Source organism: Mastigoproctus giganteus, chromosome 7 (genome assembly GCF_048544385.1).
Source record: "Mastigoproctus giganteus isolate SK-2022 chromosome 7, ASM4854438v1, whole genome shotgun sequence".
NCBI lineage: Eukaryota > Metazoa > Arthropoda > Arachnida > Uropygi > Thelyphonidae > Mastigoproctus > Mastigoproctus giganteus.
In genome coordinates this window covers 222,733,177-222,748,489 of record NC_143581.1, presented here as the reverse complement: position 1 = coordinate 222,748,489, position 15,313 = coordinate 222,733,177, and the positions used below count along the sequence as shown (strand labels likewise).

General features: G+C 33.9%; 1 protein-coding gene across 1 annotated transcript in view; it reads left to right on the top strand.

Moving 5' to 3' along the window:
• The window catches only part of LOC150083719 (SPARC-like), a 119,475-nt gene extending 108,462 nt beyond the window's left edge, over positions 1-11,013 (top strand). Inside the window, exons 7-8 of the mRNA XM_090378161.1 lie at positions 5,017-5,165; positions 10,662-11,013. Of these exons, the coding sequence (XP_090234287.1) occupies positions 5,017-5,165; positions 10,662-10,702 (190 nt within the window). The 3' untranslated portion in view covers positions 10,703-11,013. The remainder of the gene's footprint in view (positions 1-5,016; positions 5,166-10,661) is intronic.
• Positions 11,014-15,313: the final 4,300 nt, after the last annotated feature.

Sequence of the window (15,313 nt, the reverse complement as noted above, 5' to 3'; positions counted from 1 at the left end):
AGGAACAAAAAATTATTAAATTACATCAAAGCTTAATTTTTCTTGCTTTAGTGTTAGCAAAATTTGTGATAATTTCATCGAAGTCTATTTTGCTAGCAAATTCATGTTCAATTGAAAGGAGACATAGATATGATGTGCATTCTTGTCCCGACATCAATCTCAAATAATTCTTAACAAGTTTTAACTTTTTGCTAAACCTCTTTTCAGTAGTGGCTACTGTTGTTGGCATTATAAGGAATATTTTAAGTTTTTTCAATATTTGGATAGGTTTCTTGCAACTCCCATTTTCCCGATAAAATTTAAAATATCTAAGTAGGATATATTGTATGGGGGATTTTTATTTTGTAATATTTCAATTATTTGGTGTTTAAAGCATTTGATTTCAATTTTTGGTCTTGATTAATTCCAGGATATTTTTCTGACAATAAAATAGCTTTTGTTTCTAAATCTTCACTTGTCATTGAATGGAATGCTTCGCCAGTAAAAAAATTAGTCTTCTGCTATCTTTTGTAGAGATTCAGATCTTTCATTTGACTGCATTATAATAGAATGAATTATTGAAAAACAAGAAATTTTTTATTCCATCAAAGTTTGATGGTTCATCTTCAGCATGCACACCTGGCATTTTTTTCATTTCGCCTTCCTCTTTTCAACTGGTACCATTTTCATTGTTTTGCAAGTTTCCTCAATTTCAGTAAAAACATTATAAATTCTGTTATTCTTTAGATCTTTAAAATAATCTAAAAGCCCTTTAATTAATACGGATGACTGATAAATATTCTGATTTTTTTGCAGTGATATGTTGACTATTTATCCTTTCCAGTATCAAATTCCATACTTACGTAAAAACGCAATAAACTTGTAACTACTCATTTGATGATGCAATGAGTTAGCAAGAGATAATGTGTCACCAAGTAAATAATCATCTTTAATTTTGTCTAATATTAAAATAATTTATTCGAGTTGCCCATATACTTTAATGTTGTTATTTGGTTTTTAGGAGCATTAGCAACTAAGGCCATATTGCTCCAAGGATATGCGGTCATTCCCTGACCTTTCCGCATCCTCCGTATTTGGTGGTCACAGGCTTGAACCCCAGTCTAATCAAGCATATATTTTAAACACCATCTTGTATCAGTATATCTCTTCAGGCTGAATTTTATCACCGATGATAGTTTATCCCATCTGCTAGTGGATGAAAAGAAGAAATTGTACAATAACTATAGTTCTTAGTGCTGCTTGTGCAATGTTGTCAATTAGTCCACCTTTTTAAAGACTCTTTTCTAATAATTTCCATTTTGTGAAATTGTTTGTGTTGTAGCATTTTCTCATGAGATAGAATGCGTGGATTTAGATGTTTCCAGTCCTTAAATCCATCTGAATTACAAAATGGAACATTATTTTTGCCAGATATAAATAACAGGCACAGGAAAACAATATATTGCACCTTTGTTTTTGCAATAAAATAACCATTTCCTTTTTTTTTTTCAATACCTTCATTTTTTAAAAGAACAAGAAGTAGTAATTGGATTAGAGTAGACGGCATTTCTTAATGGAAATTTCAGTATGATACATCCACTATACAAGATGTAAAAAATGACTGTAAAAAAAAGGGGTGTTAACTTATATATATATGGTTGAATATATGACTAAACATGAAATTTTTTGATGCAAAAACTAGACTCGACTTATATGCCGGAATATCTTCTAACTTCTAATTAGAATTGATTAAGAGTGTGCGTGCATGTTTAAAAAGACAGTAGACTTTTGGTCCTTGAGGCTGTCACAGACATTCACTCAGGTAAGTCAAGTTGGGCTTGCTACCTGGGAGTCTAAAATGCTGATGGAACTGAAATTCAGATGACCCTCAAGTCAAGTGTATCTAATTTCAGCAAAACTGGTTGGTTTGTGACAGCCAAATCCTCTGCTTGCACCTTCATGATGGTAGGACTGTTAGTAATCCTGGGCAGCCCCTAGAGTTACTAACAGTCCTGAAATATGGCACCTAGCATACCCCTGATGAAAACAACAATATATGTTACTTTCATCAAGTAGAAGAGGTACTGCATATGGGAAGCAGTAACCCCAGACTAACGTATCAACTGTGTGGTACTACACCGACAGTGGTAGAGAATGAAAAGGACCTGGGGGTAATTGTGCTGGCAGATATGAAGTTTCTGGGCAGTGCAGACAGTCTGCAAGAGTAGCTCATGGTGTCTTGTCAATGATATACAGGAATTTTTCTAGCAGCGATAAGGAGGTGATTATACCCTTGTATAAGGCAATGGTCAGGCCACACCTTGAGTAATGTATACAGGTGTGGAGGCCTCATTTTAAGAAGGATGTAGAGCTGCTGGAACGAGTACAGAGAAGGGCAACAAGAATTAGTGAATGGAACAAAGAGTTGCTCTTATGAAGAAAGGCTTAAGATTTGCAAATTACAGTGTCTGGAGACTAGGCACCTGCAAGGTGATCTGATTGAGGTGTATAAAGCCTTGAATGGTTTGAGCATGCTCAATGCTAATGGGATTTTTCCTCTTGCTCAGAATAATTGCCTGAGAGGGCATAAATTCAAATTGCAGAAAGAAAGTTGTAGGATAGATGTGTGGAAGTTTGCCTTTAGCTAGTGGGTGGTTGATTGCTGGAACAAACTTCCATTTGTTATTGTAGAAGTTGATAGCTTAAATAGATTCAAGGCAGAACTAGACAAACATTTGGAGTGAGTGGATGGGTGAAATGAGGTTTTTTTTTTTTTTATTTTGGCTGATGCTATATAAGCTTGCTTTCTTGCATCATGTGCCTTTACTAATGCTAACATAGGATCAGAGTTCAATAGGTGTGATGCGACCAGAGTACACTTCAAAAAGGATTGTTAGCAATCCTCAATGATCTAGGCCAACGGCAGGCCAAATAAAATGTCTGTGAGGTACATGTGGACCAAATTATTTTTAGCTTTCCACAATTTTTAGAATTAATAAAATGGTGTATAATGAAAAAATTGTCAAAAAAGTTATTTATTGTAATATTTCTACATACTCATACATATGATTAATTTTATTAATAAGATTTTGCACAATCAAAATGCTAAAAACAATTTAATAACAAATATTGCAATAAACATAATTTCATGATATAAATTATATTTTTATATATACTGTATTTATATAAATAATTTATATAATTATAAAACAACCACGTGCCAGATTATGCACATTCGCAGGCCAGAGGTTGCCCACCCCTGATTTAGGCCATTGTCGTATGGTATTAGACAATGGTTTTTGTAGATGTCACAATATTGCTCCATCTTTTAGTTAGAGCAATATTGTAACATCATCAATAACTGTTATTCCACCATATATGTGTGTTGATGAAACACACGTAGTAGTAGTAGTAGTAGTGGCACATGATGCAAGAAAGCAAGTGTAGGAGCTTATGCAGCATCAGCCAAAAAAAAAAAAAAAAAAAGAAATCACACCATTCCCTCCAAATGCCTGTCCAGTTCCTCCTTAAATTTATTTAACCTATCAACTTCCACAACGACAGATGGAAGTTTGTTCCAGCAATTAACCACCCGCTGGCTAAAGGCAAATTTCCGCACATCTATTCTACATCTATCCTTTCTTAATTTGAACTTATGTCCCCGTAGGTTCGTAATCTGAACAAGTGGAAGGATCCCATCAGAATTCAGCGTGCTCAACCCATTCAAGGCCTTATAGACCTCAATGAGATCACCGCGCAGGTGCCTAGTCTCCAGCCACTGCAATTTGCAGAACTTAAGCCTCTCTTCGTAAGAGAATCCCTTCATTCCCCTCACCAATCGTGTTGCTCTTCTCTGTACACGCTCAAGCAAATCTATATCCTTCCTAAAATGAGGCCTCCAGACCTGTACGCAGTACTCAAGCCGTGGCCTGACCATCGCCTTATACAGAGGGACAATCACCTCATTTTCTCTGCTAGCAAAATTCCTATATATCATTGACAAAACCCCATGACCTGCCCTAGCAGCCTGTCTGCATTGCTCAGAAAACTTCATATCTGACTGCACAATTACTCCCAGGTCTTTTTCATTTTCTACCACCTTAAGTGTAGTACCACACAGTTGGTACGTTTCTCTGGGGTTACTTCTACCCATATGCAGTACTTTGCATTTGTCAAGGTTGAACTTCAGTTGCCACTTCTTAGCCCATCTGCCCAAATTATCTAGATCCTGTTGCAGTAGCACACTGCTATTACTGTCATTAACAACTCTGCCAACCTTTGTGTCATCTGCAAACTTCGATTAAGCCTGATATACCTTCATCAATATCATTGATGAAGTACAAGATGGAGCAATACTGTGACATTATCAATAACTGTTCTTCCAGCAATTTTATGGCAGTGGCCCATACATTTTTTACAAGTAATGTCTGCTCTCACAATGTTTGATCAAAGTTTAATAGAATACTGTGGATTGAATTGGAAAGACATATGAGGCACACATCCATGGGAGGTGGGGTCAAAATCGTTCTGGTGGAGGAATGGAGAGGTGTATCATTACTTGTTCAGTTTTTGATGATGTCCCCATTCTTTCAGCAACGTGTTTATTTTATATGATGATAAAGTTTTTTTTTTTTTTTTGAAGCTGGACAGGGCCATGACTTTACTTTTTATATCAGAGATACACCACACACATTGGCACTTATTTACTTGACAGTCTTGTCATTCTTCCTACTAGGTTATTGTGGACACATTTAAGACTTGGGATAATTTCTCCGGTTAAACTTTCATTGCAGTTGTAAAGTTAGTATAGTTCTAGTGAAGTTACTTAGGTCATGTTGTCACATATACATGGAGGCTTTTCTGTTAATTAAAGAACTGCAAATAAGGAATTCCTTAAATTTTTAATCTAAGCCTGAAACAAATGTTTAAAATTCATATTTGGTTACTCTTATTCAGAATAATGCTAAGCATATCTGATATTTAAAATTTCGTATAGTCCTTTTACTTTTGCTGATACCCCTCAATTTTTTTTTGCAGGTTTATTTCTCGTCATGAATTATTTCCAATTCGTGCACCTCTGTTGGCAATGGAACATTGTATTGCACCATTTTTGGATGGTTGTGATGCTGATGATGACCACAAGATAACACTGAAGGAATGGGGTGTATGTTTGGGACTAGAGAATGGTAAGTATTAGTAGTGGCAAATGATGCAAGGAAGTAAGCTTATAAAGCATAAAAAAATAATAATAAAAATAAATAAAACCACCTACATCATTTGTCCATCCCCTGTAATCCTAATCCTTCCTTAAATTTATTCAAACTACCCATTTCCACGATACCAGACGTAAGTTTTTTTCAATAATCACTCTCCAGCAGAACACAAATTTTCGCATGTCTATCTTGTAGCCATCCTTTTTCAGTTTAAATTTATACCCCCTCGTGTATACTGTCCAAGAAAGTGTAAGGAGGCCATCAAGGATGCATCTGAATTTACAGTGCTCAAGTCTTTCTTAGTATGGGTACTGTTTGTGCTCCTAATCAGTCTTAATGTTTCTTTTCCTTTCATTCATTCCAACAGATCCACATCCTTCCTAAAATAGGCTTCTAAACTTGAGTGCAGTACTTAAGACATGACCTAACCATGCCTTATACAATGGAATAATCACCTTTTTATCACTGCTGCAAAATTCCTGTACACCAATGACAGAATCTCACTATTCTGGGGTGTGCTGCTGCCTATTACAGTACCTTGCATTTGTCAATGTTAAACCTCAATTACCACTACTCAGGTGATTTGCATAATTTCTCTCTTGCTGCAGCAATATTTCTTGATTCCTATCATTAACTGCCCTGCCAACTTCTGTATCATCAGCAAATTTTGATATTAAACTTTATATGCCTTCATCATTATCATTAATGAATATTGAAAATGCTAAGGGTTTCTCTCAAAATGCATACAGTCAGAAAATTAAGTTCCTAAAGTTCTCTTCTCTAACTTTAATTGTTGGCAAAAATGAAGCTTCAAAAGAAGTGTGCAATACTCTTAAGTATATCCCAACAATCAGGAGTACAGTACTGGAATCCTGTTTGTTGAGATATACTTAAGTATATTGATAATTCATCTCACATGTAGGTATAGTGATAATTAAGAAAGCTAATTATCACTATACCTACATGTGAGATCTGAAGGTTGTAACCATGGTGATCAGCTGTGGGTACAGAATAATAAGGCTGTCACAGCCAGCTTTGGCCGTTCTTTCTTTCTTTCTTGTACATGACTGGTATACGGAAGTAAATGTAGGCCAACGAGTACAAACTCGGTTGGGACAGTTAAGGTGACTTCCAAGAACACAACAGGTGTGTTTGCGATATTCCAGAGAACAATAGCCAAAAGACTTCCGTCCTGACTGCAGGTTGAATTGCGCAACAGTATTTTTGGCAGTCACACCATGGATAAACACAGTACTCTTGTTCTCAAGAACTCCCCTTAAGCTGCTGGGTAAGATTACAAAGAAGAAATAGCAGGACACCATATTCCAAAGCAAACGAAGTCAAGTGTAATGCCTATGAAGGTAACAGGCCATTGCTATTCGTATCATTAATGAATATTGAAAATGCTAAGGGAGGGGCCAGCACTGAACCCTGAGAAACTCCACTAATAACATTAGTCTAGAAGAGCAGTAGTCATCAATAACCACTCTGTCTCCTGCCACTCGATTACCCATTAATCCATATCAGCATCCTGCTTCTAATACTATACACTGCTCCAATTTGCACAGCAGTCTTCCACGTGGAACAGTATTCAAAATATTTAATAAAATCTATATATACACGTTTAATTGTAGATTGTTACCAATCATTGATGTTTTTCTTATAAGTATTGGTGTTCATACAAATTTGTAATCAAGTTAACCTAGTTTGGTTATCTTCATTCCATATGGCCTATACATTTTGAGTTAAGAGATATATATATGATGTCAAAATTAATTTTTTTGCATCTATTTCTTTTGTGGCTACATCATAATAGCTGATCAGAGTAGACAAGCAATATCTCCTTTTAACAGATTCTTGTATAACTGTATTCCTGTCATGTTTACAGGTCTGTAATTATTCACTTTGTCCTTCGATCCACCCCTTTGTGAATAGGTGTGACATATGGACTTCCTTTAAATCCGAGGAAGCTCTCGTAATTATGTCTAAGGTTTGCTTACCTCTCTTGCTGCTTCTTTTAACATAATTGAATAGATTCGGCCCTGTCTTACTTTTAGCTTCAAGAATTTCTCTTCCGCTTTCCTGTCAGTTATCACAAAATCATTTAGCTCCCAGTTAGAATTTTCATTTACTACTGGTATATTCACCCTAAAAACTTCGTGTGTGAATTTAGATGCTAAATATTTGTTCATCATAAACCTGAACAGGATCCCGAATAGTTAAGCCATTCATATCTAGTGGACTAATATGGTTCATCCCTTTCTTTCTGGTGTTAACATAAGCAAAGATTTCTTGTAATCTGTCTTAGTTTACCTCCCCCCCCCCTTAGTGACTTGATTGCAACTACTGTAAGTTTATATTTACTGTAGACTGCTACATCATATGATAATTTATAATTATCCCATGCATTTTTCTTCTCTGCCACTAGTTTCAGCAGTTCATCTGACATTCATTTAGGTCTAAACCTTGACAATATCAGTATCTCTTAGTTGGTATAAAAAGCTTAGCAACTTTTTTGATTATTTCCCTGTTTAAATTTTTCTTTGCTTTTTATTTTTAATTTTTTAAATTCAAGTATTTAAATTCACTGAGTTGCACTGAGCATACAAAATATAAATTCCATTAATATCCCAAGAAATTGAAAGAACAGTCATGAAAAAAATCAGTGCAATTTCTTTTCACTGTTGGGAAAATAAACAGATCAGCTCAGCTTATCTATTATATTGAAGAAAAAGTGGTGTCACATTGTTCAGTGCATACAGTCAGGCACAGCAGTGGTTCCATCATGATCTGGGGTTGTTTCTGTTTTTTTGGAGTGGATGACATCATTAGTGCACATCAACAGTTTGACACTTCAATTTCATGAAGCCAGAGAGCATTATTGATTGGAGGAAAGTGTAAGTCAGTAAAGCCAGCTGCTCACTATCAATAATTGTACATAACAGATGCCACTGAACATGTGCTTATAATTAGGTTTAACTTAATTCCTGAATTTTTCCTAACTGTGTGATAATTAACAAAGATTTCTTGAATTTTCAATAGAGAAATCAAAGAAAACATTTTAAAAAGCAGTTATTAGGAGTTTTAGGAATTTTAAGAAAAGAAGGCTATAAAAACATTGAACATAATCCAATATTCTCTGGACTTCTGACTTTGTGGAAGAAATTTTATATTTTTATATTACAAAAAGACAATGACCTGAAGCACAGCTCTAAGCTGTGCAGGGACTTTCTAGCAACCAAACAACAGGGGAGGGTATTGCAAATTATTGTGTTTCCACAAAAATCACCTCACTTAAACCCAGTAGAGCTTTTATGGAATCATCTAGATCATCATGTCTGTGAAGTCTGCCCTTCACAAAATTTATGGGAACCTTGCAGATCACTTGGAATAATGTTAGTCAAGACACTATTATAAAATTAGTCTGTTATAAGGCAGTGATAAAATCTCTTGGAGGATATTTTGATGAAAAATCAGTATAGTTGTTAATATTAATCATTTCAGTATTTTTTTTGCTGTAAATTTTTCCTACTTATTAAAAAAATCTTAACAATTTGTAGTGTGTTGTTTTTTATTATATTAAAATTAATTTAATAAAATAAACTACTTTATTATAATAAACTACCTTACATATCATAGCTAATTTCAAAAAAATTAATGAAAACTGTTGTCACATGCTATGATTTCAAACTTCTAGGCAGGAATGTATATCTCTAAAGAGATTTTGGCTTAAGGAGATTTTCTATATGAATTTGATACTTATCACAAAATAATCTGAATATGGAAGTAGTAAACCTTGAGACTAATAAGATAGTTAGGAGATGACCCCTTAAACAGGAAGTGATCCTTGACACAAGCAGGCTGTTCCAAAAACCAAATAAGCAAACTCTATGAATGTTGGTAAGGTAAATTAAATGTCAAAGAAATATGAAAAATAAAAAAAAAAATGCTTCGTACCTGGACAAACCATCCCTAGCAGGATAGCTTGTTATATTTCATTAAAAAAAGTGCTTCATGAAAATAATAACCTCCCCCCCCCCCCAAGAGATATACTTGGTTTTGGGGCGGGCCCTAGACTGAAATATTGTATAGGGCAGAGGTTCCCAAAGTATAGAAACGTTTGCCCTAGACAGTATTTCAGAAATTAATGCTCTTCATCTACTATACTCACAGTTGAAACTCCTAATAACTGTTTATGAAAATGTTTTCTTTGATTTCTCCACTGAAAATTCCAGAAATCACTTAATTATCACACAATCAGGAAAACTTAATGGATTAAGTTAAACCTAATTATATGCACATGTTGATGCATGTTTTGTTTCATGCAGCAGGTGCTACTGTTACTGACAGGCTGCCATCCAATTACAGGCATTCATTGAAGTGTGTGGGTTTTAAATTTGCATTTCACTCACCAATAGGTCTAATGGGAGTTTTAATTTAAAAAATTAATAAAAAATATAGGTGACATCAAAAAAGTGAACAATTTTGAATTATTTCTGATGATTTTTCAAATGTAAGCACATGTGGCCTTAGTGATTAGAAGAAGAAAAATCCTTCTAACACCTGCTGATGGGCTAAAAAGCTTTCTTACACTTATGGAAAATAAAAAAAAATTTCATGGTTTGCAAATATGAAGCCAATAAATATGGTGAATTTCAGAGCACATCCTTAAATGGCCTAAATATGGGGAAATTAATGTATCGCAATGTCAACGTGGAAGTGAGCATTGTCCTACTGTTAGGTAACTGCTTTGGTAGGGAATTGTGTTTTCCAGTTGGATTGCTGGCTTCAGTCTACTGTAAATTTCATCAAAATTTGAAACTTTGGTTCTTCTGAGTAAGTTTGTTACATATGATTAGTCTACCAAGTTGATGTTTATCGACTACACTTGAGCAGCAATTTCTGGTCAGTTTACATCACATGTAATTAATTTTCAATGATAAACAATACCATTATCATATTATAAATGTTCTTGTTTATACACCAGCATAACCACCAGGTCAGAGCAGTTTACAGTAAATTATGAATATAATCATTAATTGTATTCAGCAGTCACAGGCTTGAACCATGGTTCAATCAAAGTGTGTGCACTACCGTACACTCTCTGCCTCTTTCCTGACCACTCAGCTACATGTCTTGCCACACTTCGTAGCCTGCAGATCTCTTAATTCCTTCACATGGTAAATGACAAAAAAACTAAATGACAATTGCTCTTTCAGTGTAATCACTGCTGAACAGTGATTACACTGAAAGAGCAATTGCCATTCAAAAAAGCGGCAATTCTACCAATTTTATAATGCAGAAACCACAAGAACATTTCAGGCGGCAATAAAGTGCATATATGTCCATTCAAATTTACCATATTTACTAATAAAACAGTTTTGAGAACTGTTGAGAAATTGTTTCTAAGTAATAATTTTTCAGTTAATATTTAAATAATTTGATTCACTTAATTTGATTTATTTGCAGATGAAATTGAAGACAAATGTCAAGATATTAGACAACAGTAGCCACACCAGAATAAGGTTAAATTGATTACTGCTGTTGTGAAAGCATTGAAGTACATTTTGAGAAGCAATATATTTGTCACAGTTTTTCTGGTGAATTTATAGGAAACACAAAATTTGTTTTGCCAGATGGTCCTTGCTTGCTACTTAATGCATGAAGAAGTGAAAAACTATGCAAATCCTGAACATTCTTGATGCAAGTCCATGTTGCTTCCCTCATTTTTGTGACCTGTTCAGCTGTACACTGCCAAAACTGCAAAGTCTCATTTTGCTTTTTTTTAATAAAAATAAAAGTAATTCTTTTTACAAATTTATATTTGTAGCTTTTATTTATTTTTCCAAATAATTCATCCTTTCAAAACAAAAATATGTAAAGTAGTGATTTTTTTTTTTTTTTTTATGTGAACCCCAAACACGAGAGGTATTAGAACCTATAGTACTTAGTACTGTGCTTGGGTTGGAGGTTGAGAAGACGAAAGAAGATATTTGTTGACATTGGACTTGAACTTCTGTAGATTGTAATTTTCAGGAAATACATATGAAGGAAGGTTGTTACAGAAAATTGCAGTTGAATAATAAAAGTGTGTCAAATAACAAAAAAATAATAAAAACGTGTCAAATTAGTAAAATAAAGCATGTGCAAGGATAACAGGAATGAGTTTTGTAACTCTGTGAAAAGTTTTACTAAGATATGCTGAAATGAAATCTGTTTACAATTTTGATTTTTTTGGCCTGTAATAAAACTAATTTGAAATAAAATTTATTTCAGTTGAAAATGAAATTAAACTGAAGTAAACATATTTTGAAAACGGTGTTGACAATGATATTTGCAAAAGGAAGAAATGATCCCAAAGTAGATGAAAACCATGTGCAGTCAGAGTTTAATTTTGGAGAGATCTGTTGTGTGTACATATCCATTGAAGTGGATATATATGCACAACAGTTTTCTATATGTATATACAAGTAGTTGATGTTGATTGGTAGCTTGTTTTTATTAGATTAGATTGTTGTTAGCAATCATTTCCACCAAGTCAAGCACATACATTTTTGTTACAAACTTCAGAATTAAGAATGTGTTATAATGCTTGAATATAGGGGTGGTTCTGTTAATAATGGTGCAGGTTACCTACACTTAGCACAAATAAACAAAATATTCAGATCAAGGTATCAATAATTCAGCATATTACATAGTTTATTGCCCCCTGCCCCCTGCCCCCCAAATGCATAAGGGAGGTTGACCTTTGAGGAATAAAAATTCTTATCACACTTGAACTTTGAAGTGACCATGGTAAGCTACAACATATAGAGCTACTTCTTTACAATTATAGCATTTTTTTGTACTAATTAATTTATGGCATGGGAAAGTTAGGATTGTCTGATGCTATTCATTACCAACTCGTTGGCAAATGATATGTGTGTGTGGTTCTCATAGTTATATGATTCTGAAGTATTAGGCTAACATAACGTTCTTAAGCAACACTAAGTTAGCAACTTTCATTATTTGTATTTGACCAGAAGAAATACAGACTTGCTGACCACTTTATCAAGTTCATCTACCTAATAATAGTAAGCTACACTTTAGTCCTCAAAACAACCTAGATTCATCATGGCATGGACTCAGGGTATTGAAAGCATGCTGGTCCATACTGACTCAACTGCTTCCCACAGTTGTTGCAAATGGGATGGCAATACCCCTATCTGTGACACGGTATGAGTTGTGTATCCTGAAATGCCTCTTTGGTGGTTACCACCATTGTACCATGTTGCTATTTGGCCTGCTTTAGATTTTCTGCTATCCTTTACAAGCCTTGGCAACCTCTATTGCTTCCTTGCATTAAAAGTTGTTTCTGACCACATGATTGCCATATGCTGGATGTTATTTATCGAAACAATCTGAATACACCCAAGACACAGTTGTACACAAAAACTACAGCAGAGTTAGTTTTCAAGATATTGACATGTCTGGTGCCAATTACCATGCCATGTTTAAATTACCTAACCAAGTGGCCACTTAGTGTAACTATTCCAAGATTATCCATTCACAGCATTATACCATATCTCTTATGAAATGAACAGGCTCTCCAAGTTACAAACTTCATAACTAAGGTAGTGATTCACGAGTTGTTTGACCCCCACGAGGTTGGAATAGTTCTGACTGTATTCCTTTTTCAATACTGAAAAATTTTCAGAAAGAGTGCACTGAACTTTTTTTTTTTTTTTTTTTTAAATGGGGTATGTTGATATCTGTTACTTGACTTGCCATTTCTGGTATACACACATTTTTTTGGATGCAAATAAAAACATGACTACATTAGCATTATGATTTTCCTATAATTATAATGGTGTTGGTTTGCTTTTTTTTATTTGATTATTGTGAAGTAAAAAGCAAAAGAACAGACATTTGAACTTTTCTTTGTAAGCAGATATTCTATTTACTTTTATATCATTGATTTCTGTGACAAAAATTGCAGAGCAGCAGTTTAAAAATGGAGATATGTGTTAATGAATCAGATTCTACATCAGCAGGCATTTTCAATTTATTGGATATCAGTAGTTCAGATAATAGTGAAGATAATTTTAGCTCTGATTATCTTGTGAATTAAACCCCCCCTAAAAAAACCTCTCCCAGATGTTTTAGGAAGTGGGGGGGGTTCTCTTGTTTTCAGAATTTTTTGATTACCATATTCTTGATATCACAGTCAAAGAAACGAACAGTTATCGTGATCAATGCATGAAGTCAACTTTAATTCACAAATTTCCCACAAAGTAAAGACTGGTATTCTAACACAAAAAGTAAATTTCATTTGGATTGAACTATAAATGTGAGTTCTAAACAGCTGGCACTATACTGAATGGTGGCCATCCTGTTTCCAGATGGTGGATCAAAATAAAAATATCCCTGGTAGCATGTCATCATATCCACTTGCAAGATATGTAAATTTTGTTTCAATTGGACTGTAAAGTGGTGGCCATCTTGTTTCAAGATGGCAGTTCAAAGAGTACCCCAGTGAGGCAAATGTTTTGGGAACCGATTTATGCTTTATGTTCCCCCTCCCACTTCCCTCATCAGTAATTAATAAGCCTGCTTAGACTCCACCTTCTCTTCATATTGTGTCTTCATGCACGAAATGTCCCGAATTCTTTTCCTATGTTGCTGACTACCGAAGTTTGAGGGGGGAGAATTAAGTTGCAAGTGTAGAAAATGAATTTTAAAGCTCATATTAAAACTCGGTTCTTCGTAATTGCAAGAGTTAGTCAGCAAGCTCCTCACAGTTTGTCAATTTTTGATCACCTACAAAGTTTTGGCAGAGGGCCTTGAAGATATTTTCCATGTTTTTTGCATAAATTGAAGACACTGTCAAAAGAACTGAATTTCATTAACATCTTGATTGATGGATGTAATAAGTTTTGTTTGAAGTACTGGAAACAACTTTGAGAAAACTTTCAAAAAGGTTAGTATTTTGAATTGGTATGGATGGATAGGTATTTCCATTATGCAACAGCACATCCCTTAAATTACATTTTGATGGGTCTACAAAAACACCTACAGTCTTCAGGGTTATGTTTGTCAGTTAGAGCATCCATTAAGCCAGCAGTTCTCAAACTTTTTTTACTCACGAACCTCTTTCAACATATTTTTATTGCGAACCACTATATTCTCTGAAATCGTATAATAGTCCTGAATTTTTATTATAAAATATTTTCAGTGCTATGTTTTTATAAGCAATATTGCATAATATAAAATTATTATTAAGTACCTGTACATAACAATGGTCTTTGAGAATGAAAAAATATTTAGTATGGAAAACATTTATTTATATCTCTAAATAGGTCTACAAGGCTGGGACAATTCATATTGAACAATTAGACTTTACACCAGCCAGTATTCAAATAAACAAATTCCAATCCTGCAACTAAAACACTTTATTTACAATAAAATAAAATACGAGCGTATAAAATAAAATATATAATAGTCTAAAACTGATGTGATTTAATTTACAATAAAATACAAAAATATAAAATATGACGATAAAAGCGATAAAAACAATTAATAAAATACCGTAACAACAGTTGTTACGGTATTTTATTAATTGTTTTTATCGCTTTTATCGTCATATTTTATATTTTTGTATTTTATTGTAAATTAAATCACATCAGTTTTAGACTATTATATATTTTATTTTATACGCTCGTATTTTATTTTATTGTAAATAAAGTGTTTTAGTTGCAGGATTGGAATTTGTTTATTTGAATACCGGCTGGTGTAAAGTCTAATTGTTCAACATTTATTTAACATGATAGTAAACTAATTATAAAGAATTGTGGGAGATGTAGTTTCTTTCGTTAGCAATTCTTTACTTTATATTTAATTTTATTATATCTTTGTTTATTATTAGTTATAATTTTTTATAACCTTTTTACCACAGCCCACAAGCTATCTGACTGCTTTGTACAACAAGAAGGTCCAAGTTCTTTGGCTTATAAAGTCATTTACTACTTTTCTTTATTGAGGAAAAATGTATATATCAATAGCTTATGAGGACACCAATAATGAAGAACAAAATATCTATTATTAACACACAAAATTTTCTGACATTTGCCTGAACGATGCAA